Genomic DNA, 21,799 nt, shown 5'->3' with positions numbered 1-21,799 from the left:
GAGTTTGGTTAAACAGGAAACTCCAAGCTGCGCTTGTCCTTGCCTCCTGCTACACTTAACCTTTTCCTTAGGGACTGGGAATGCCTATTCCTTGTGCTTTGAACACACTGCCCCTGAAAATAAACCGGCTCTCTTGAGCCCTTTCTACCCTCCACGCAGCTACCAATGTGATCCTGCCTCCCAGTTCCCTGAAAAGCAAAGTCTATTTTTCCAAAGCCCAGGGTCTTCAGTCTGCTTATCTCCTGCACTTTTGTCAGGACCTTAAACTCCACCATCTCTACCACCTGTGGCTAAGCCTGCCATTAGCTATGATGCTCCTGCCAGTTCTTCCTTGTTCATGACAAAGAGGTCAAGTGCAGCACCTTCCTTAGTTGGCCCATCAGCATGTGCCACAAAAAACTGTCCCTAGTGCCCTCCAAAAATCTTGTGGATTATTTGAACCACAGTAACTATCCACCCGGCAGATGTCAGGAAGGTTATTCTCCCAAGAGAACCAGGGCCTGTGATAAGGAGACGACTCCTACTTGTTTAGAGAATGTTTTGATCACTTGTCAATTGGGCAGTCTTTGCAGGAGAAGCTTGACTGCAACATGCTCTTTGGTGGCCTCCTCCTGTGATCCTGATCCTTAAGCATTCAACCAGCTCATCATTCATTCCATAACAGAGCTCCATGTATTTGAGCTGACCTTTTGTTAAGCATCCTGGCCTCATCTTCCCCACCTGTCCGTCCTGAGTTCCTGTATTCATTATTCATACAGCCCTCCATCATGCAACCCTTCCTGCCGTGTCGCTAATTCCAGTCACATTGACAGCTCTGTAACTGTGCACAGACTCTCAGATCATCTTATCTGTACATGAAAACCCTGGTGAAACAAGACACTTCAGATGAGCCTTTAGTTGTCCAACATTCTCAGTAGGGAGGTAGAAGAGCCTTTGCTGTCATGCTTTCCATTATGCATGTCGCCTTCTGTCAACTCTTCAAATCTGCAAGTTTTGATCCCCATCCATTAACAAGCCTAGTTCAAAAGCCTTCCTCACCAGTTTAGCAAGCCTGTTGGCAGAGAAGCCTGTGTTCCACTTTGTCTTTCCACAGCAATCCTGATCTACAGCCAATTTACAGGACACCTCCATTTCTGTTGAAGTCTAGTCACAGATGGGTTCCCATTCCCCCCCCCACCCCGTGGTCTCTAAAGTTTAAACAGCTGTATAAAAATTCATGTTTAGAGACTAAAAAGGTAAAAGCACTCTCAAAAACGGGTAGTCTATTCATCATGGTGGGGTTGGAAGAAGAGATCTCAACCTAAACAAAGGCAGCTAGAACAGAGATGCACTTAGCATCTAAGTGCAAGTCATTAAAATACTATGAATAGCAAAAAAAATCCCAAGTGTTTTCTTACCTCCGCCATGTCTTCAAAACAGCTGCCTACTAGTGGATGAGGGCTACCTTCATCTGTCATTTCAACAGTGTCTTCTATATGACCCAATAACTTCACACTAAGTTCATGAATGTCTGATATACGACTAAATATATTTTCTACATCCTGTGAAAAGCAATAGAACCAGAAAACACATCACCAGTGAATTGGACACAATTTTTAAGAGGGAGAGGTTATGTGCAAAGCTACTCTTATGATATGAAAGTCAAGCACTTCCTTAAATGGAACGAGATTTTAATATATTTTATTATATACTTTCTGTATAACTTAAACAACCATAGAATTTACTGTAAAAATAATTACTATATATGTATAAATATATTAAAATTTACAATGATTCATCATGGAAAAGAACAGTGACAAATCTTAAGTCACAGGCCTGCAAGTGAATGCAGTAAATTGGGTGGTTTCTTCCATAGTTCTACAAAACCAGTGTTTCCCCACAAGTGCTCCTTGCCCCTTTACTATTTCCATTTCAGAACTCAAGACAAGTGATTCCTCTTCTATTGATATGTTAAACTGGACAATGGTTAATTTCTAAAAGTGTTCATCTAGATTTATAGATATTATAATGGGGGGGGTTGTTTGTGGTCTGTACGATACTTACATGAGATGAAAATAGTTTGGAGTTGGAGGCATATGGCTCTCTAAAAACTCTGATGATGAGATTTAGTTCCCTTATATATTGTCGAACTTCTGCCATAAATGACTTCACTAGGTCATAATAGGTTTGCTCCCCTGAGGTGGAGGGTTCCTCATCAGATAAAGTTAGCGCACTTAAGTCTTCTACATCTTGATGGAACATATCCATTAATACCTAGGCAGCAAAAAGGGGGAAATCCACAAATTGAGAAGTCAGACTTATCAGCAGTAAGATTTATGTATTATCATTCTGCAACTGGTTGAGCATTACAAAAGCAGTTTTCTTTGCTATGGATTTACAAGTTATTATTCCCAGTGGCAATCTCTGAAGAATTCCCCGTTGTTTATACCAATACAGGCATCTCTCCAAGAATGCAGTCCTAAAATCAATTACAATTTTAAGCAGCCTATGAGGTATACAGACACATTTAGCATTCAGCTGTATTCTATTACCCTGAATTAGCCATGCATAAATCTAAATTTCTGAAGATACTGTATTATTTGAAGTAAAAATTTGTGTGCATTTTGGCTTTTCAGCCAAAAATTTTTAGCTTTAACAGGAAGTCACACATGATCATGTAATCTGTGATGAATACTGACATGCCCATACAATGTACACAGCCTGGTTTCTGTCCTTAATAACTTCTGAGTTCTCTTGTTAAAACAGACCCTCGATGAAGGGTACTAGCTTCAGAAAAGGTGGCATTCACATTGCAGAACTACACAGAGAACAGGACCTCTAAAAACTTTTGACTACTGGAGGTCTCAATTCACACCCGGGCAAGGCTTACCAAACACAAGTAAGTAATAATTTGAACTTCTCAAGAAGAGTGGATCACTGAACTCTTCTTCCAAACATGATACCTGAGCCAGGAATCATTACAATGACTTAGCAAGTGGCAAACAGAAATCACTTTGGGTTGTTTCCATGATACTCAAAGAACATCTTAAAGGTAAACTAAATAAGTTGACTGCAAATTAGTAAAAGGCATCCTAATTTGAAGTATCTTTAGCAGAAGAAAACTGTAAATAGGGTCCATAAACAATCTACAGCAATGTACCAAATCTTTACAACAAGCCAGCGTAAGACATAGTTCAACATACAGGAGGACTTTGTCCTGGGATAGACAGATGGGACAGTATTTATAAACAAATAATCTGCCCAGAGCTACACCCCTTCCAGGAAGCCACGAAGTGTATCAAACAATACATGTGAACTTCAAAATAAATGAGAACTTAAGTGCTGCTTGCCAGCCTCTCTTCCAAACAGATGGAGGTGAAGCCATGGCAACCTAGGCCTGTTACTGCAGAGACTCATATGACTGTCAATCACTGAAAAGACTGCAGGATCAAAGTTGTAAATACTCCTCCAAGAACCACAAGAGAGAAGGCTAACACATTAAACATGAGCTAGAGTTTCTCAAGTGGCAGAAAACAGGATGAAAAAGTACTTTTCAAAATAATTATAAAACTGGAGATCAAGAATTAAACTTCTGAACAAGCCACAACAAACATGACATTTACCCTGGTATTTACAGTAAGTTTTCTTTCTTAAAAGCATGTTACTTCTCCAGAAGACATGTCAGTTAACCAAGCTGTTGACTACTAATATTAGACATATCAACTATTCTGCAAGAGAATATCTGGGGATCTCTAAGTTCAAGAGACAGTCTGGTAGGTTCATCAGACTTGAATACTGGAAGAAACACACCTACCTAGAGCACTCATTCTTCACCCAGGTCTTGTCCTAACACTCCCCATAAACATACAGGTCTAGTGAGCAGGGAAATGAGCACACAGCAGGTTCTTTCTCCTAGTGAGTCAAAGGTCCCTGCTACACACCCTGGTCTTAAGCCTCTCTGAAAGCAGAACAATGGACATTTTGCATTAAGACTGACTTCTGAAGCTCTAAGAACAGAAGGTGATTCATCTTTCAAAGCCAGTTGACGGTACATGGAACTCAGGTTATAAGGAGAATCCTTACTAGTTCTGGGGAATGGGACATTATAGGGTCACTACTGTAGGAAATTACATGGAATAATGCAGGTATTCAAGGAGGCCCAAACATTTGTAACTTTACTTCACAAATGCAGTTCTAGCACATACTTGAGCTAGAAGATTCCAGGCTGTATTCACAAGGTGCATATCTCACAACTACGAAATCTACAGAAACAAATTAAAGTAACTATACTACAGATGTTGAATTTGGAGCAATCAGAAGCACAAGCAGATAGTAGAAGAAAAACAGCTTGCATTTTAATGGTGTGTGTTTTTTGCAGACAAGGCACAATTTTCCAGATGGATGGATGGATGGCACAAAAGCAAGTGTGAAAGTGCTTGAGAAAAAAAATGGCACACAGGGCCAAGAAACTGTTCTGGTTGTTTTGCTTCAAAAAATAAAAACAAGCAGAACACACGTTATGGGTATGAACATAAAACATTATGAAGTTTTTTGATGCAACTGGGAAGAAAACACCTTGGGAGCACCTTTCAATGGCTTGTTCTGCTGCAACAAGCCAACAGGCCTGCTTTAGAGCCTTTCAAAAGCTTCTTTTGTGTACACATCAATGAGTTCCTCCAATGTAATGTAATGGAAGTTCCTAAATCAATATCATGTCTCTTCTGCTCACCACCCCTCCTAGGACAGAAAGCACGCAGCACCAGAATTGTTATCGTTCTATGATAAATATTCAAACATATACCTTCAAACCCTGCCCTAATGACAGGCATATATGGCCAAAAGCAAGAGTGACTGAGACTACTGTCCTGACTGAGAAGTACTTGACTTTTCAAGACCTCACAAGCTATCTTATGAGAGAGTAAACAAAGGTGAGAAAACTAGGATGAAAAAAAAAAGTAAGCAGGAATGAGACAAAGGCATTCATTGAAACACAGAGACAATCCCAACCAGAGATATTAACATAGGCCAAGACAAAATACTGAAAGAGCTGAAAATCCCTAGATTTCAGCAAGATTAGAGATTCTTAAGTCCCATTCCTTAAAGGATTAACTTCAAGCTTTTTTTTTTTTTAAAACAATGGAAAACTTGAGATGCTAATGAGATGGCCACAGAAGCTCTATCACTGCTGGAAAGAAAGGCGATTCCTCTCTGAACCTAATGAATCTTCTGAAGCTGAAACAAAGACTAACTGCAGATAAAAATACAGACCACTAAGGAGGATTAGGCTGAGATGCTAATGCAGGTGGGTTTTTTGTTTTAAAATTCTGGACCATTGAAACACTACTTTTTACATGCAGTAGAGTCTTATTTATTCTGGGAGAACACCCAAGCTTAGTTTCAGCCTTCTTTTTACAAGCTACAAAATAAGGCTCCACTATAATAATTTAGTAACGTTTTAGTTTTAAGTTAGTGCTGCTTCACACATTGCTGAGATTAGGCAAGCAATATCAAAAGGAAGAGAGACTTAACTGTTAATAAGCACAAGCAACAGCTCTGTAAGCTCAGTTAGTTGTTTGGTAGCTTTGCTCTATTACTGTAACCATATTTTATGGCAGTAATTTCTTCTTTCAAAGGTACAACACTCCAGGTACTCAATAAGGAGTAGACATTGTCCTCTCAAAACTTAACTAAAACTTCTGTTAACATGAGAAACAAGAGTTAGGCTTACCTTATCAGCACACATTGCCACTTTAATATCTTGTTTTGTAATCTCATAATGTCTTATATTCCGTACATAATTCCCAACCAATTTTAAGATGTCTGCAGAAATGTATTCTAATACTGCCACTATGTAAACAGACACTTGGTGGTCAATTTTGTAGCCTAGAACTTCCTGAAAGGAGGAAAAAAAAACAAACCACAAAACAAAACAACCTTTCCACTGTTACTCTGTTGATGAAATACATGACACAGGTTACAACTAAAACCAGTAAGTTTAAGACCCTACTCAATAAACATTCACCCCATATCCACAATCTATTTTAGTGATAGAAACACAGTAGTTTGTAGGCCTAGAGAAGAAACAGTATCACTGTAGATGCTGCTCTATTAGCTGTGGAAGTAACAACGGCTCAATGACTGTCCCAAAAACCTCACTTAAACATTTAGGGCTATTTCCAGAAGTTTCTTGAGTGTTTTCTTAGTAATGCAAAAATGAAACGAACAATCAAATTCATAGCAAATGAGTTCTTGGCTTTGTTTGTCCAATAGAGAATGAACTAATTTTTATGTGAAAAATGAATGTGTGCAATTAACTAAACAGGAACACTTAAAACTATGCAACACACATACACAGATATTCTTATTCCTTTTTGTTTGCATTTCAGGTAGCATACAGACATTACATGAAACAGATGACAACTTCTAATTGCATTCTACAAGCAAGATTACATCACTGCTTACCTTTAATAAGGGATGGATTTTTTCTACTGGGAGAGATAACGGATTTCTTCGTTTCCTCTTCTCAATAGCAGACTGGGCATCAGCTATTGCCCACTTATCAATAGGATGGGGAAAACTTTTTTGAACACGATCCTTAAAAAAAACCAGCACTATAGGGTAAATGCACAATCTGAATGAGCTTAGCAATATTACTACATTATCAAATCACTTTCTATTACTCAACAAAGCAACATTTGCTTACGTTAGTATTTCAACTACAAAAGCTTGCACAACACGCATAGATTTAATCATTTTGGTATACGCTGCTCATAACATTCATAAGGTTGTATCAGAATATCATTATCATAGAATAATATAGTACTCAAAATTTGAGAAATGCCAGAATTAAGTTGCCATTGCAGGCACAATTTGCCCCCATTGTGCACATGCCTGGTAATTCAACATTTAAATACATGACTACATTTTATCCTAGCACTTTATTCCCTGTACAGAATAGTCACTGAATAAGATGATACAAGTTTTCTGTTTCACCTTTACTGATCAGCACACAGTCCAGATTGTATACATGCAAACTGCTCTGAGGATGGCAATGAACATAATAGAAAAAGAGAATGTCCAACAGCACCCACACATTTTAAAACTGTTTCATAGTCTACAGTTGGACCATATATGGCCCAGGTTATTTATTCCTTCCAACAGTAAGGGTGCCTGAGGAAACCTACACCCTCCCATGCATTGAACAACCCTCCTCCTGGAACTCACACGGATCTCTGGAGGTTCAAAAGCTTCACTGTTTTCAATAGCCCTGCTGTTCAGAGATGCCAGAAATGTAATTTCTCAGATAACTTCACATTTTATTTTTTCAGACCAGTTCCCACTGACTGTTTCAGTTGCAAGTGCTCACTTACGTAAATATGACCGCTATTTGACCAACCATGAAATGAGGAAGACGAAGTTAATGACCACTTACAGAGAGCTGGCACAGGACAAAGTACACAAACACTTTTTGACCAAAAACTGGGACAGAATATAGTTCTATAAAGGTGGCACCCAACTTTTCAAAGTACAGGCTTTTCTTTTTCTCCCCTTAACGTAACACTTCTGCAAAAGGAAAGCAGATGGCCTACCAAAAAAACCCCACAACTCTCATTCACTCTCTAATACCAGTTTGCTCCCCTAACATAGTCCAGCCTACTCATTGAACAGTGAAGGTGCCCTGGGGGAAAAATAAATGTGTATGACCATATAATTAAAGACAGCATCATTATGCATCGACACAAAGCGGGGGGGTAAACTGAGGTTGCTTGATCATCACTAATTCTTGCATTTCTCATCCTGACTTCACAGCCATAAGACTCATAATACAACACTGTGCGTCAAGTTTTTTGTTAGCGTTGTTTAAAACACAGTATAAAATCTTCCACAAACCTCTTGTCTCTGAGCTGCCAGACCAGAATGATGTTGCAAAACAGGCCAGCCATTAAAGGGAACACTGGAACACCATTAGAGATGTCAGTGTTAAAAAGAGAAGAAGGATGAAATCCATTAATCTTGAACTCAGACAGCTACTTTTTTTTTAAAGGGGTTTTAATTTTTTGTTGGTTGGTTTGTTTTGGGGTTTTTGTGGGTTTTGTTTTGGGTTGGTGGTTTTTTTCAGTTACTTGTTTGGGTTTTTTTTCCCTCCTCCTCCATTAGTCCACTTTCTTCAGAACATGAGGAAGTTGCATCTTCTTTTGTTACCTAACCCAGCACAGGCACAGCCCCCAAGTACCGGAAACCAACAGGCACACTGCACAGACTCTGTAGCTTGGCACTGAAGTCTTCAAATCATGGTTAAGCACAAAGGGCTACCAACATATTCATGGGCTTAGAAGCTTAACTCATTTAGCTTAACTAATTTGTTTCTCATTTGTCACATGGAGAAACTCTTCTCAAATCAAGCCCTCTTCTCAAACATTAAGCCGCTTTTCAGAGCAACAGTTTGTAGATTTTCGAAAAGGCAACTGTAAGAGAAGAGGTTTCTATATAGAGAAACGAAGTGTTCCTCAACTCATTCTGAGAAAGTTCAAATTTCTGGGGCAGTAGTGGGTGTAACAGCCTAAATCACCATGCTGAGAAAGCAGCACAGAGCCTCAAACAAAGCAGCTATAATTTGCATGCAATATCAGTGGGGAAAAAAGGTATTTTGAAAGGAAACAGCTTTATATACACAAGTTACACTCACCATCTATTATGCAGTAACACAGTTCAGAGATAGTTATACTGCACATTGAACAAATTCGATTGATAGGAAAATCAGCTATTAGGTAATTCAGCAGGCTTTATAAGGAAGGTTCTGCTACATAAAGATACATAGTTACTGTTTTCCTTTCAGTGTGAGACAGTTAATACATTAACTTTTCATGTAACAGTTCAAAGTATTACAGATTTGTAGTAATTATTCTCTATACCTCTACATCCAGAAAACTTCTTGGTTGGGCTTGACACAACATATTTAACAACTGGAGAATTAACTCCTCCACATACTGTAATGCATCTTCAGTAGAGGAAAGTTTAGGATGGACTTGCACCTGAACCTATAGGAGATAGAAGAATTCAAGCTTTTAGTTTTGCTATTCCCCAAAACACATGCTTTACTTGCAAAAAGAGATGACAGAAGAACGAGCCAAACAGCTCAGAAAAATCCAGCACAAAACATAACTCTGTTTAGGCACACCAGACAACCATGACACAACTTACCCACACCTGATAGAAATACAGATCTCAAATGTTAAATGTACTCAAATCGCTGTGATGTTTAATGTCAAGAAAACAGCTAATGCATAACGGTGCTTAGCAATGCAATTAGGAAAACAGTTTAAAGTCCCTGCATCTATTTATCTTTCTCCCTTAGCTCTTAAATCACTGTTTGTACAATATAGACATGGGGCTTTCTCCCTTTTACAACTTATTGTTCTGCACTCAATCTATACTAATGAAATACAGAACTTTTCTCACAGAGAGCACACTACAGAAACAGCAATGATTTCAGCAGTATTTAGCCTTCAATTATTTAATCCAGTCTCAATTAGCTCTCACTAAAATAAGACTGGCTTAGAAGTTTGTTTCTATACTGATCTTTTAAAAAGATGTCAGCCTCTATAGTAAAAAACACTTTAAAAAAAAGGCCGGTGTTATCCTGGCATTAAGTGGCAGTTCAGAGGTTTTGAAAGTTTGGTCCCCATACTTGTATGTCATAAGTGTCTGTAAATTCTCACTGGTGTAAAATCCATGGAGGCACAATCCTCCTTGAGCCTCCCATTATGTTTTCCAGACAGTCATTTATCTTCTAAAAAAGCCTCCAGTATAGCTTTCCTTTGCACTTCTGTAATTCACAAAATAGCACAGTTTTAGCCAGTTTACATTTCAGGTACGCACAGCTCAGTGCTTCAGAGCTTAAAACAACAGGCAGTTTAATCTCAATCCTACACCAATGGCAAATATTATGCCAAAGCAAGCTGACTGCTAACTTTCGCAACACATCTTTCAAGCCCCAATTTCATCATTTTACCATTCCACCACACACAACTCAAAATGCCTCCAGTTCTCTCAATCACTACCATGAGAGCTTAACCATCTTAAACCAAAACCCAGCAATCTGTCTCATCCAAATATTAAATCCGTGTCTATATTCATATAATGGTGCCATAATTATTTAATTTCACACCTGAGTTTTCATTCCTGTTTGCAGTTACAGCAAGAATTAAATGTTATGAAGTTCAAGCACACAACAGCCTCAAACAGAAATCCGCTTGCCTGCTAAAGCACTCATTACTTTGAAAACTTCATGTCTGGGCATATTCCTGGTGCTCATTTAACTGCTGTTGAGATTTAAATACGCTAGATCATGAGTTTAGTTTCTTGTAGATCGCATACCCTTATCCAGCAGAACTTAAACATCTCCAGAAGTTATTGCTTTTTTAACTTAAAAGCACTCTGGCAAAAATAGAACAGGAGAACTTCTCTCCATTTGACTAGCTAACGCAACTATTTTGATTATGCCAACAGTTTCATTTTTCCCAAGAACTTCACTGCGCACAGCTACAGAGTATATTTGTGGAGGTACCCGAGTAACAAGCCCAGCAGTCCCAACCATTATTTACAATTCAAACACTGACATCTGAAATACTGTACCAGCTTGGAACATCTTAACACCAGAAATTACAGACTTGCAGAATTATTCTCTTAAAGATCAGAGCTGATCTGAGCTGCCTGGAAGCTGTTGCCTTTCATGGGGTTTTTGTTTGTTTGTTTGTTTGTGGTTTTTGGTTGGGGGGGGTCGGTTTTGGTTTTGTTTTTTTTTTAAAGCAGAACGGAACAAACTTAGATTACATTCTCCCTACAGTATACTCTAGCACTTTGTATTTCGAGAAGCATTAAATTACCAAGTCAATCCAACAGTAAAAATACAGAGCATGATAAACCGAAGTGATGAAGAACAGCTCTATTTTCTCCTTTGCTTAGAAAACATATTGTAGACTTAAATAGCCTCATCACAACTCTTTCGGTCTGTAACACAGAGTCTATAGGAATAAGAACAAACAAACAAAAATACCACATCATGCCATGAACTGAAACATTATCCATTGTCAGCTGAAACAGAGTCAACAATAACCTACTCCTAGTTTGGGAGATAAAGTTCCAAACATTTTTCCTAAGCATTTATGTTTGGGGGACAATTACACTTCATTATTCTCAAAGGCACTATCAAGCTCTACTGAGTAGAATATCCATCTCGGCAGAGGAAAACACCATGAGGTGCCATTGGCCTGCCTGTGTAGTTTATCTGTATTAGGTAGGTAGTAAATAAGCTTCATTGCTACTTAAACGAAATTTAATATCATTTAGCCTTCAAAGTCATACAAGCAAAAGCAAGAAAACTACTAGACTAACAAGGAAAATTACAGGATAGCTTGGTGTAGAATTATCATAGAAACATGTAATTTTAGTATCTGCACTACTGTAGTACCTAAAGGCTCAGAATGAAAATGAAAGTGTTACTTGAGGGTACTCAAAGCGAGTCTCAAGATGTCCATTATCTAAGACATGACGCAAGACTGGGTAAGATGCAAGATTTAGTAAAAGACAAAAATGAGAACATCTGTTCATGCACACCATCACATGACCAGTTTCAGAAAAGAAGATCAAGTTACCGGGGGTTTCCATCTTTCTCATAAAGTCAGCTCAGATTTTAGATTAAAGAAACTGGGCCACCCTGCCTTATCACCCTTGAAAAGGAGGAGTATGGCTTCAATCCGGCCAGATTCACCACAGTCCTATGTTAGGAATACACGTGATAAAAACAGACTAACAACTTCTGAAGTGTAGTGATGCTTTAGATAAGATTCTTAATCAAACGTTTAACCCCTCCCTTAAATAATCACAGAACCCATCCCTTCCCTCCTACACACACACACACCCCAAATCATCTATCTTATGATAAGGGCAATTACTAAAAGAACAGTCTAGATCTTTTCACAAAAGCTTCAATTCTTTGAAATACCCCAACAAATTCTAATGGGCAAAGACAATCTACATCAGCTACAAATCCCTACCTCCATGGCTCCATTTTCATTCAACTCATCTGATCACTTTTTTGCATGTTCAATCTCCTCAATCTCTTTTTAGTTCTCAGAAGGGAAACCACCAGGATTCTCTTTATTTGAAGATAAGCAGAGCCAGCATTTCTTGAAGAGCTTTTCATGCTCTGTTTAAGAACACAAGCAGAGACAAGCAGTGCCTGCTTAAGACAATTCGTAGCACTTTGGGAAAATCCTATGATATGACCACTTGCCTTTTTTATTCCTCCTTTTTTTCCTCCCCTTCCCTTAAAATCAACAAAAGCAAGGAATTTCTATCAGGAATGGTAACAGCTTAAAAATTAGGCAACCATAAATCTAAACTGCCAGGAAAGGTCAATGAAACCAACTTTAAAAAGTGCTTCATGAATAATACAAAGATAAATATATCTGATCTTACTTTATAACCTTTAGCAACTTATTTTATATAAAGCTTTCTCAAACCACTCCTTTCAAACTCTACATGATAAATTAGAATATAAACACTCCCACAAGCCTCAAGGGAAGCAGTAGGGACCTAGACCAAACTCAGAAACAAGTTTCAGTTAAAGGACTGCAGCTCAAACAGCTTCAGCTTGTACAAAGGCTTGGTCTCCAACCGGTCCAACACAACAACTCCTAAGCTGGTCACAAGATGACCCAAACCTGTGTCTAGAGTGCCACTCAGCAGCTCATTCCGCACTAGAAAGAGGTGTTTGAGAAGATACAAGAAAGGACGACTTGCACAGTGAAGTTAATCTGATTGATACTAAACCACACTTCCTCAGGAACAGTTTTCGGTTACCTGTTCCTCACGTGGCCATGATGAGAAGCCTAATTATGTCAATTGCAAAGCTGAAAAATTTCAACTTACGATGAAAAAACCTCTCCAAAGACATCTTAAAGCAACTTCACGTGTTACACAAAAACACCAGCATAATGGTCTAAATCATCATTAACAATCAATGCAGTCAGGCTCGTGGTTCTCAGCTGCTGTATTAAATAAAAAAAAAATTAAAATTGCTATGTGTGAAAGGCCGCAGAGAGAACAATATGGAACTGAGTCCCATCAAAAGCAGTAGAAGCTCCAGCAGCTTCAGGAAAGTGCATAACAGAAGGAAATAATTCTAAAGCAACATAAACTGAAATAAAAACGAAGCAGCTACTGTTTGTTAATTTGTTTTCATATCTGGGCAAGACTACCCATCTACTAAGATTCTAGCAAGAAGTCACAATATGAATAAAAAACCAATGCCTGCTAAAGAGCAACTGCGCTTCATTGCTGCGTACAGGTACTGCCACACCGCCAGTCGTCTTGGTGGCAGCTGAAGTGCTTGTAAAAAAGTGTCTAAAGAAAAAAACCCATCATTTTTACATCATTTTGATAATAAAATCGAAGATGCTGTAATGAGATAACAGGCCAAGCTGTCTTCCAAAGCACTATCAGAGAGGGTGAAACTTTACTGATTATAAGCATTTTTCTAAAGCTTTTCTAAACCTAGAATTTTCTAAACATTTGCGGACACAGTTTATTAAACAGATTATTAGTACAAATGACTTGGCCACAGAGCAGGTTTTCCTGGGGGGAGAGAAAAATTTTCTTCACTTCAATAATTTTGAAAGTCTTCGCTAATGCTATAACCCTTATTTTTATTCAACAGATCTTTTGTTAATCTTCGCTCAGTGACTACAAAACTACTGACAAACAACTGCTTATCACTAAAACACTCCAGTGAAATATTTTATGTACAGCTTGCATGGATGAGTATTCTCATAGTGCAAGCACTCCATTAAAAAGTTTTTTACTCTGTTCTTCTATACTGCGGCTATTTGGCAACCCTGCCCATGTTCTGTTATCATGGTCTATTAAAAATCCAGTAAATTAAACCAAATACAAATGTCTTGGATCCACACTTCAGCAACAATTCACTAAGGCCACAAGACTCATGATTTTTGCTACCATTTCTTTTGATGTATCAAGGCAGCAGTACTACACTGCAGCAGTAAGTACATGAAAAAACTTACAGTAAGAACTTGAACTGTAGGATCTTAAGTTTATCTTCTATAGCCATCAGAAGAACAGAGAACCCAAATTAAGGATGTTCTACATCTGCGGTGAAGGATTACCAAAAATAGGAAGTGCCATTCTGAGTAGCAAGTGGCAACTAGACTCATCAATCTGAAGAACTAGGTAATTAAAAGTGAGGTAGAAATATCTTTGTCAGCCACAGCTTCCCAAGTACTTTGTAGTCACTGAAGCAGCTTTTCTAACCTCTTCTGCTTGATGAAAGGTACAGAAGACTGACTATACAACACATGGAGTACCTGGAAGCATGCTGTCTGGAACAGTTTTCTTAACTGAGGAAGGAAATCCCCCTCAGCTGTCAGGCCACATCAGTCCAATCATTTTGACCACAACAACTTCTGACAGCACCCCTTGAATCAACTCATCGGTTCACCCGATTCAAAACAAATTGAGGTACGCAAACAGCAGAACATCTGTACAGTAAAGAAGTTTTTTTGTTCTTCTCAATCACTGAATTGCTTAAGGTATCAATCAGTAAGGATGACGTGCTCTCTACTGTAAAAACCAACTTATCAGGGAAGAAGCAAGTCATAGGCACACTGTCAAATTCTGACTGCATACACAAGAGTTATACAAGCAAGATGAAGCCACAAGGAGAGATATTAAGGAAAAACTATCCAAAAGGTTATGACCAGAACAACCTGTATAAATTCACTAGCAAAGGAACACCAATGTTGGAAGATGCATCACTTTGCAGGTGTCCCTTCTGAGTCCATTTTCCAAGATGTATTAAAAGCCACGTATCTCCACCTCCAGCCACCCAAGAGCTCTGGTGTTTCATGTGCCTTGAATCCTCCATCTTCAGCCCCAGCATCTCACCTTCTGTCCATCTCTGCAACTACAATTTCAGACACCAGCTGTTATTCTTACTTCCTTTTCTTGTACCTCATCAAGATTACTGTCTTTCATCAGCAACCAAGGACCTCTGCAACACTCCTCTTTTGCTGCTTCAAAATAACAGTGACCAGGCAGAAAAGCATCTCTACACATCTTTTTCATCTTATTTGAGTGCGCTGGAATCTGTCTTGGCAGCATCTGAAGAAGAATAGGAAGAAAAGGAACTACATTATGATCTGAAAGGTACAAGAGCTGCTTTTTGCAAATGCAGCTGTTCAATGCAAATACAGTTCTACTGTTAAGATTCACATCTAATGAAATACAAGGCATGCCCTCCTAAGAATTTGTTGATGTAGGAAGAGATTTATTCTTACTACATATTCTTGGCTTTGTTGCTTGATATAAAAAAACACAGAATCAAAATAACTCATTGGGAACAAGAAAACTATTTGCAATGATTCAACAATACCTATTTTTCAATACAGCAATTCTGACGCTGTAGTTTGAACTCCACATTACAAGCCAACTCACAGTTACAAAAGGACAATGGCATTTTAATGATTCAGTCCACGTGTGGCAGCTTTCCCCAATAGCTGTGAACACTCCATCCTGGTATATATACTTTAACAATGCTAAATTAAATGCCACTCCCCTCATCGGAGATATTAATTCAACATAGGTCTTCCTAAACTATTAAGTCTCATACCCAGCTATGCAAGAAACGATCACAATCCTGTTTGCGCATCTACCTGTTTCAAGTTGGAGTTCAGAAAACAGCTTGCTGTCACTACCTGAGAATAAGTGTCAGCATCTGGTCAGCTAACAGGAAACGAAGGAAAGGTTCTCCTCTACTAACGACAGGACGTACGTACATGAGCTTCAGATAATCTAACTCCTATTGAGATAGCACACTGTGGCAATTCAGCAAAGCCACAAGGCACTAGTTTCCCTCCAGGATAGTTCTGCCCTTTGACCTCACTGGCATATGCTGCCACATTCTCTACTTCACTAGTCCCACATGCTGGCCTCCAGGTACAGCTCAGGTCTTTGGCTAGCAGAGCAAGGGTTCAGTGTCTCAAACCCACCGGCTGCAAAGCTGTAGTACTGCACCTGTCTTGTGACTAATGACAGATGATTGTCAAAGCAAGTACATTGCAATGTTTGTGGTTTTACCTGCCACCTATGACAGGTTCATTACTTTATGGGGCCTTTATCAGGGCTAAACACGCTAGCCAACACTACTTGTACCTATATAAGTTAATAAAATAACCAATTTGGTTTCTCCATTAATGAAGAAGCCATTAAGATAATAATTTAATGTTTTCATCTGCCATTTAGTTTTCCTGTAACTCAAGTGTTCAGCTGTTCAGTAAAGCAGGTGACAATATGGACAGATTCTTCATTTCTACCTTTACAGAGACAGCAATAGTAAGCAGCAGAAGACTATGTTTCTGGAACACAGAGCACAATAGCCTAAGACAAGATAAGAAACAGGCAGCAATCCCATGAAGAACTAAGGTTAAAAGAGTTAACACCTGCCAGACAGTTGCAAATTTGAGTATGAAGCCTTCAGAACTAACTCCACCTCAGTCCTGCCACCCCTCTACCCACAGTAAGAAATAAAGCACAGCACAGCAAAACCAAGACAACTATACCTTGCAGGGCCAGTTTGTCATCCTTCGCAGCTTGTCATCGTTGGCCTTCTCTGTTGACTTCAGACTCCAGAATTCCTTTTACCCCCAAGGAATTTATCCAACTCCTTCAACAAGCATCTTTAATGCAGGGTGACTCCATGAATGCCTTGTCCATTAGGAAGAAATCTTGTGCTTCAGATGTAGCAAGTAATTCCAAAGCTTTAGCCCATACTTGCCTCGAATCCTCACTCTATGTCCTCCAGTAGTTAGCACTGAGTCTCATTCCAAATTTGACAAACCTCTGCTACACCATGGAATAAACCATCATCCAAAGGAACGAGCTCTCGCTGGTTGAGACCTTGGGTAGCTTCAGTTTCCAAGCAGGCTTCAGTTGGATGGCTGTCCAAGTGCTTACAAGCACCATAAGAAGCAGCAAGTTGTATGGTTAGTGCAAAAGTATAGTTTCAAAGAAGTGACTACTGATCAGGGATAAGATATTAACAGTACATGCTACAGACGAGACAAGCAAGACTTCCAAGAACTGGATGAAACTGCACAGTGTTGGAAATCTCAAAGAGCACGCCCTGAAAAGCGAGGCAATACATTGCAAGAGGAAACTGGGAAGAAATACTGAACCAGTACAACTGCAACACTTGAGACTTCCAATCCATACTGGAGGATGCAATAGTTCAGCTAGCCCTAGGAGCAAGTCTTCTACTGAAATGTTGCAGTTAATCACTGTAACTAACAGACTCATAAAACATTGCTGTGTATGACTGAAAAGCATCAAGTTCTGCAATCTGAAGTCAGTTCATGCAACAGTATTAGAAACCTCTTGTTTCTTAAGCCTTCTATATTTTGTCCACACCACAGGCACAAGCTTCACCATTCCAAGGGAGCAAGATTTGCTAGCTTGTCCTAATGAAGCCTTCTCAACAAAAAGGCATTTAAACTAAGAGAAGCTAACTGAAAGTCATTAGACCCAAACACTAATTAACCAAAATTCTCCCAGCAGTTCCTCATAACGATTCCCCCCCCCAGCCGTGTCACTTCTGGGCGCTAAGGGAGCCTAGCAGGAACCCGCAGCAGCACTACTTGCTTCCTTTGCGGCGAAAGGGGGCCAGGACCTACGTGCCCATTAACCGGTTTTTATCTACACGACTCCGTCTGTCAAAGCATCGCCCCGGCGCGGCTCCCGCGGCCGCCGGGCCCTGCGCGGGGAGGCCGGGCCCCCCTGCGCAGCCCCCGCCGAAGCAGGCGCCCGCCTGGCAGGGCGGCAGCAACCGACCCCTGCCGAGCCCTAAAGCCGCTTCCGGAGCACCGGGCGGGCGGTCCCCTGCCCCAGCTCGGTCGAAGCGCCGCGCCGGCCGCGGCCCACTCCGCGCCGCCGTGCCGGGCCCCGGGCTGAGCCTCCGCTCCCGCGGCCCTGCCCGCCGGAGCGGAGGGCCCCGCTCCCCCTCACCTTCTTGAGGGCGGGCACCAGCAGCCCCCGCCATTTGGGCGCGTTCTCCTCACTGAAGAACTCGTAGAGCAGCGGCTGCGCCTGCATGGTGCCGCCGGGCCCGGGGCGGGCCGGGCAAGGCAGGGCCCGGCGCCGCGAGGAGGCCGCCGCGGGAGGGCTCAGCGCCCCTCAGCAGGAGGCCCGGCGGACCCCGCCGCCGGCGGCGGCAGGCCCGCAGCGGCGGGGGAAGGCGGCGACTGCCGCATTCCCCGCCCCCAGCTCTCGGTGGTCGCCCTGGGGGGCGGCGGCGGGCGACGGGAGGGGGCGGCGGGAGCGGGGTCACGCGGCGCGCGGGCCGCGAGGGGCGGGGTCGGGCGCCCGGAGCGCGAGCGCCGCCGCCTCCCCACTCTCCAGGCTCCCGTCCTCGCCCGCACGGTTGGCCGCAGCGCATGCGCCGTGCGCCGGCGCCCCAGGCCGACCGCGCCTGCGCCCCAGCGACGCGTGGTCAGGGCCTTCCTCCCCCTCCTCCCCTCTCCGGCGGAAGTGACTCCATGAGGCGGCCGCGCCCTCTGCGGGACTCCTGCTGGCGGGCGGGGCCCCCGGCGCACCGAGATCAGGCCGGGACGCAGGGAGGAGCCGGCGTCAGTGCGGTGGGGGCCTGAGACTCCCCTTCCCCCGGGTACCGCCGTGTCGTGCCGCCCCGCCGCAGCTGGCCCCGGCAGACGTGTGCGAACGGCCGCGGCCCGCCAGGCCCGCCGTGCAGCCCCGGCTCTGCCTGCCGTCGGCAGCTGCCGGCCGGCACCGGTTGAGGGGCCCAGCTGGGGCCTTTGGGTAGGGCCTGGGGAGGGGACAGGTCGCTGGGGAGCCATTGGGACCCCTCAGCCACGCAGGCCAGGCTATAGGCAGTGCCCACTGAGGGTCTGGCAGTGGAGATGTGGTGGGCCCACACAGCCTTGGAGAGGTCTGGGAAAGAGAGAAGGCTTTGGATCCATGGAGCTGTGCCGGGGTGGGCAAGGCCCCTTAACCAATAGAGCTGTGCTGGGGTTGGCAAGCCCCAACCCCTCTCCTGGCTAGTGCCTCTGCGGGCATGCTGATGGTAATGCCTACAAGGCTTTGCTCCCTGTAGACCACAGCTGATCTCCTCACTGCTGGCTTCTCACCAGCTTCCTTTGCCAGGGTGACCTGGAGCACAAGGAGAAGGCATCTGCCTGTGACAACCAACTGTCTGTTCAGAGCTGGAGGCAGTGAGGTGGTGTTACTCTTCCCTGGAGAGTTCTGTCACTCCCTGTTTGAAAGACGCCATCATCTCGCATGAGGACCAAGATCAGAGATAAATAAAAACCCCATTCAGGCATCACAAGAACAGCCTCCAGGATGAAAGTAAGCTTGGGTCTTGGAAAAAGGCCAGAAAAAGCAAAGACAGAATGCAGATAAAGCCCAGTGGTTTAAACAGAACAAAGTCCATGGTGGTCTGCGGGGCCTAGCAAGGCAGAGGGAAGATGATGATGCTGGAGATGAAAAGCAAATAATTGTGCTTTGCTTTGCAAGGCAAGGGGGCCAGAGAGAGACTAAGCACCAGAAAAGGAAATGGTGAGCTGCTGATAGATTGCATAGGGAGGGAGATAAATGTATGAAAACCTTCACTGGTCACTGGAAGGAAGGTTTAAGGCCAGCTTCCTGGGAAGGGTTGGGAGGAGAGCGAAGTACCCACACAGGTTGTTTGGACAGAGACTGCCAAGTCTCCCTTTATCTCCAGAGCTGGTTGTGCAGACAGCCGTCAGGAATGGTATGCGTGTTGGGAGGCTCACTTAACTAGTGTTTGTGAAGCGCTCCGAGGACAGATGTTTTTGAGACAATGAGCAGTACTTTAGCAGGTAATGGATGGTACCTCTTAAAAAGAGCAGTCTTCACCCCACAGCTCTCCCTCAGGCATTTTTCGTCCAGACAGATATTGCTGTCTGAAGGAGTCAGAATTCTGCTTTGAACATGCTGGAATCAGGATAAAAGGTGGAAATATTCATGTCTCAGAGATATTTGCTTGGTCTAGCAGCCTGCCTGTGCATTCAAGGACACCATCACAGCGTCTGATAGATTGCAGAGCTGTTGCAGTTGCTGCTGTATGATGGAAGATCAGTCTGTTGAAGTTTAAATCTTCAGCTGTTCCCAAGTATGTGCAACACTGGGCGTAAAACTGCTCCAGTGCTCTGTTCTCCAGCCCCTCCATTTGAAGATGAAGGTGCCAGGTTTCCTAAATACCCATGAATGGTCTACAACATCTCTTTCCTTCAAACCAAACAGCATTGGGTAACATGAGATTGCAGGCACTGCATTTGATCAGTTCAAACATTTGGGAAGGCCACAGGACAGTCCAGACCTGATATCTCCCTCCACCCAGAGCTGCCAGGACCAGCTGATAGCCTTCCTCTCCTGGCTTTCAGTGCTTTTCCAGTGCCCCCTGCCTGGTGGCATTCTGGGGTTATTGGTGCTGATGAGCAGTCCAAATTCCTCACTGGCCTCTGCCTGATCATACTCACTCACTTTCTGTGCTGCATGGGAGGGTGCAGCTTTGCTTGGAAAGCAAATGCAGAAGATGTAACTATCTCCAGGGCCGTCAGAGGAGCTGTTGCTTTACTGCTCGTGGCAGATAAACCAGCCTGGATGGCAGAATGGGAGAAGTCCCATGAGTCCACTGCAGGGTTGAGCAGGCACAACCGAGAGCAATAGGATGCTGTTTGCACAGCAGTTAGTGTCCCAGGCTGCTGGCTTTGTGCCCAGTCGTAGCAGAGAGCACAGGCAGGTGAGGCAGTCAGGCACAGGTGCCAGTGGTTACCATGTATGGATGTGCACACTGTCAAGGTGAGGCAGAAGGCCTGCAGCCATCTGGGTGCTCATTACAGTGCAGGCTTGTTGCAGGGAAGAGCACAGATTTGAAAGCTAGGGGCTGCTTTCATAGGGACGTAGTGACAGAGGAGTTGAATCAGGATTCAGAGGAAGCTCAGTGGCACGGGGAGGTGCAGGGAGTCAGGCAGTGGGATGGCCTGCCCTTATGTCAAGAAGTGAAGATAAGACTCACTGCCATTGCTGTCAAGAAGCAGAAACCAAAGGCCACAGCCAGTGCAGTGGTGGCTTTATGGAGTTGTACATCTGTGGGTGGCATGGAGACACTCAGGATCCCCCAGTGCTACTAGAGAAAGGAGAGGAGGACAAGGCAGAGGGTCATGGCAGCCCTTTGCCATTCTGTCCTGAGAGCTGGCTGACCAACGGGGGCTGAAAAAGAGTGACAGCGCCCCTTTACCCCCAGAAGCTGCTGTGGGGAATGTGAGGAGGTGCCACCAGGAGGGACTGCCAGGAGCTGATGACACACTCCTGTATTTAGCCTGCAAGACCCCACAAGGAGTAGCTGGCTGTCAGAGCAATCAAGAGAGGCCTGAATTTGAACATGTCAGATTTAAATTAGCTCTAAAGGGAAAATCTGCACCCAAGGAGGTGCTGCCCAAGGAGGGAAGCAATAGTAATGCAACTGTATTGTAGAGGATGACGCTGAGTGGGCAGCGAACCCAGCATTGCTGCCCCCATTGAGGACCTGGGAGCCCACCAGGGTCCATGTCTCTCTCCCCAGACACATTCCCCCATCTCCTTCTGCATCCCTCAATAAATGACACAGGCCTGGAACATGACTCCCTGTAGCCCATATTTTAGATCACCTGGAGTGTTTCCTTTAAAAGAAGCAGAAGGTTTTGGCATGTTCGCTGGTTTTACCAGC

At 42.9% G+C, this 21,799-nt stretch overlaps 1 protein-coding gene across 4 annotated transcripts in view; it reads right to left on the bottom strand.

Annotated features, from left to right (window-relative positions):
- The window catches only part of SOS1 (SOS Ras/Rac guanine nucleotide exchange factor 1), a 53,851-nt gene extending 35,569 nt beyond the window's left edge, over positions 1-18,282 (bottom strand). The window contains exons 1-7 of one of the 4 annotated variants that reach the window (XM_075088437.1): positions 18,058-18,178; positions 12,036-12,187; positions 8,892-9,017; positions 6,442-6,573; positions 5,708-5,872; positions 2,044-2,253; positions 1,398-1,541 (exon numbers count right to left, since the gene is read on the bottom strand). In XM_075088437.1, the coding sequence (XP_074944538.1) occupies positions 1,398-1,541; positions 2,044-2,253; positions 5,708-5,872; positions 6,442-6,573; positions 8,892-9,017; positions 12,036-12,041 (783 nt within the window). In that variant the 5' untranslated portion in view covers positions 12,042-12,187; positions 18,058-18,178. Of the gene's footprint in view, positions 1-1,397; positions 1,542-2,043; positions 2,254-5,707; positions 5,873-6,441; positions 6,574-8,891; positions 9,018-12,035; positions 12,188-14,943; positions 15,160-16,616; positions 17,699-18,057 lie in introns of those variants that run through there. The other 3 variants (XM_075088435.1, XM_075088438.1, XM_075088436.1) reach the window with 3 other exon arrangements.
- Positions 18,283-21,799: the final 3,517 nt, after the last annotated feature.

Source organism: Phalacrocorax aristotelis, chromosome 3 (genome assembly GCF_949628215.1).
Source record: "Phalacrocorax aristotelis chromosome 3, bGulAri2.1, whole genome shotgun sequence".
NCBI lineage: Eukaryota > Metazoa > Chordata > Aves > Suliformes > Phalacrocoracidae > Phalacrocorax > Phalacrocorax aristotelis.
Note: the sequence above shows the minus strand (reverse complement) of the source record. Positions and strands in the feature narration are given on the sequence as shown.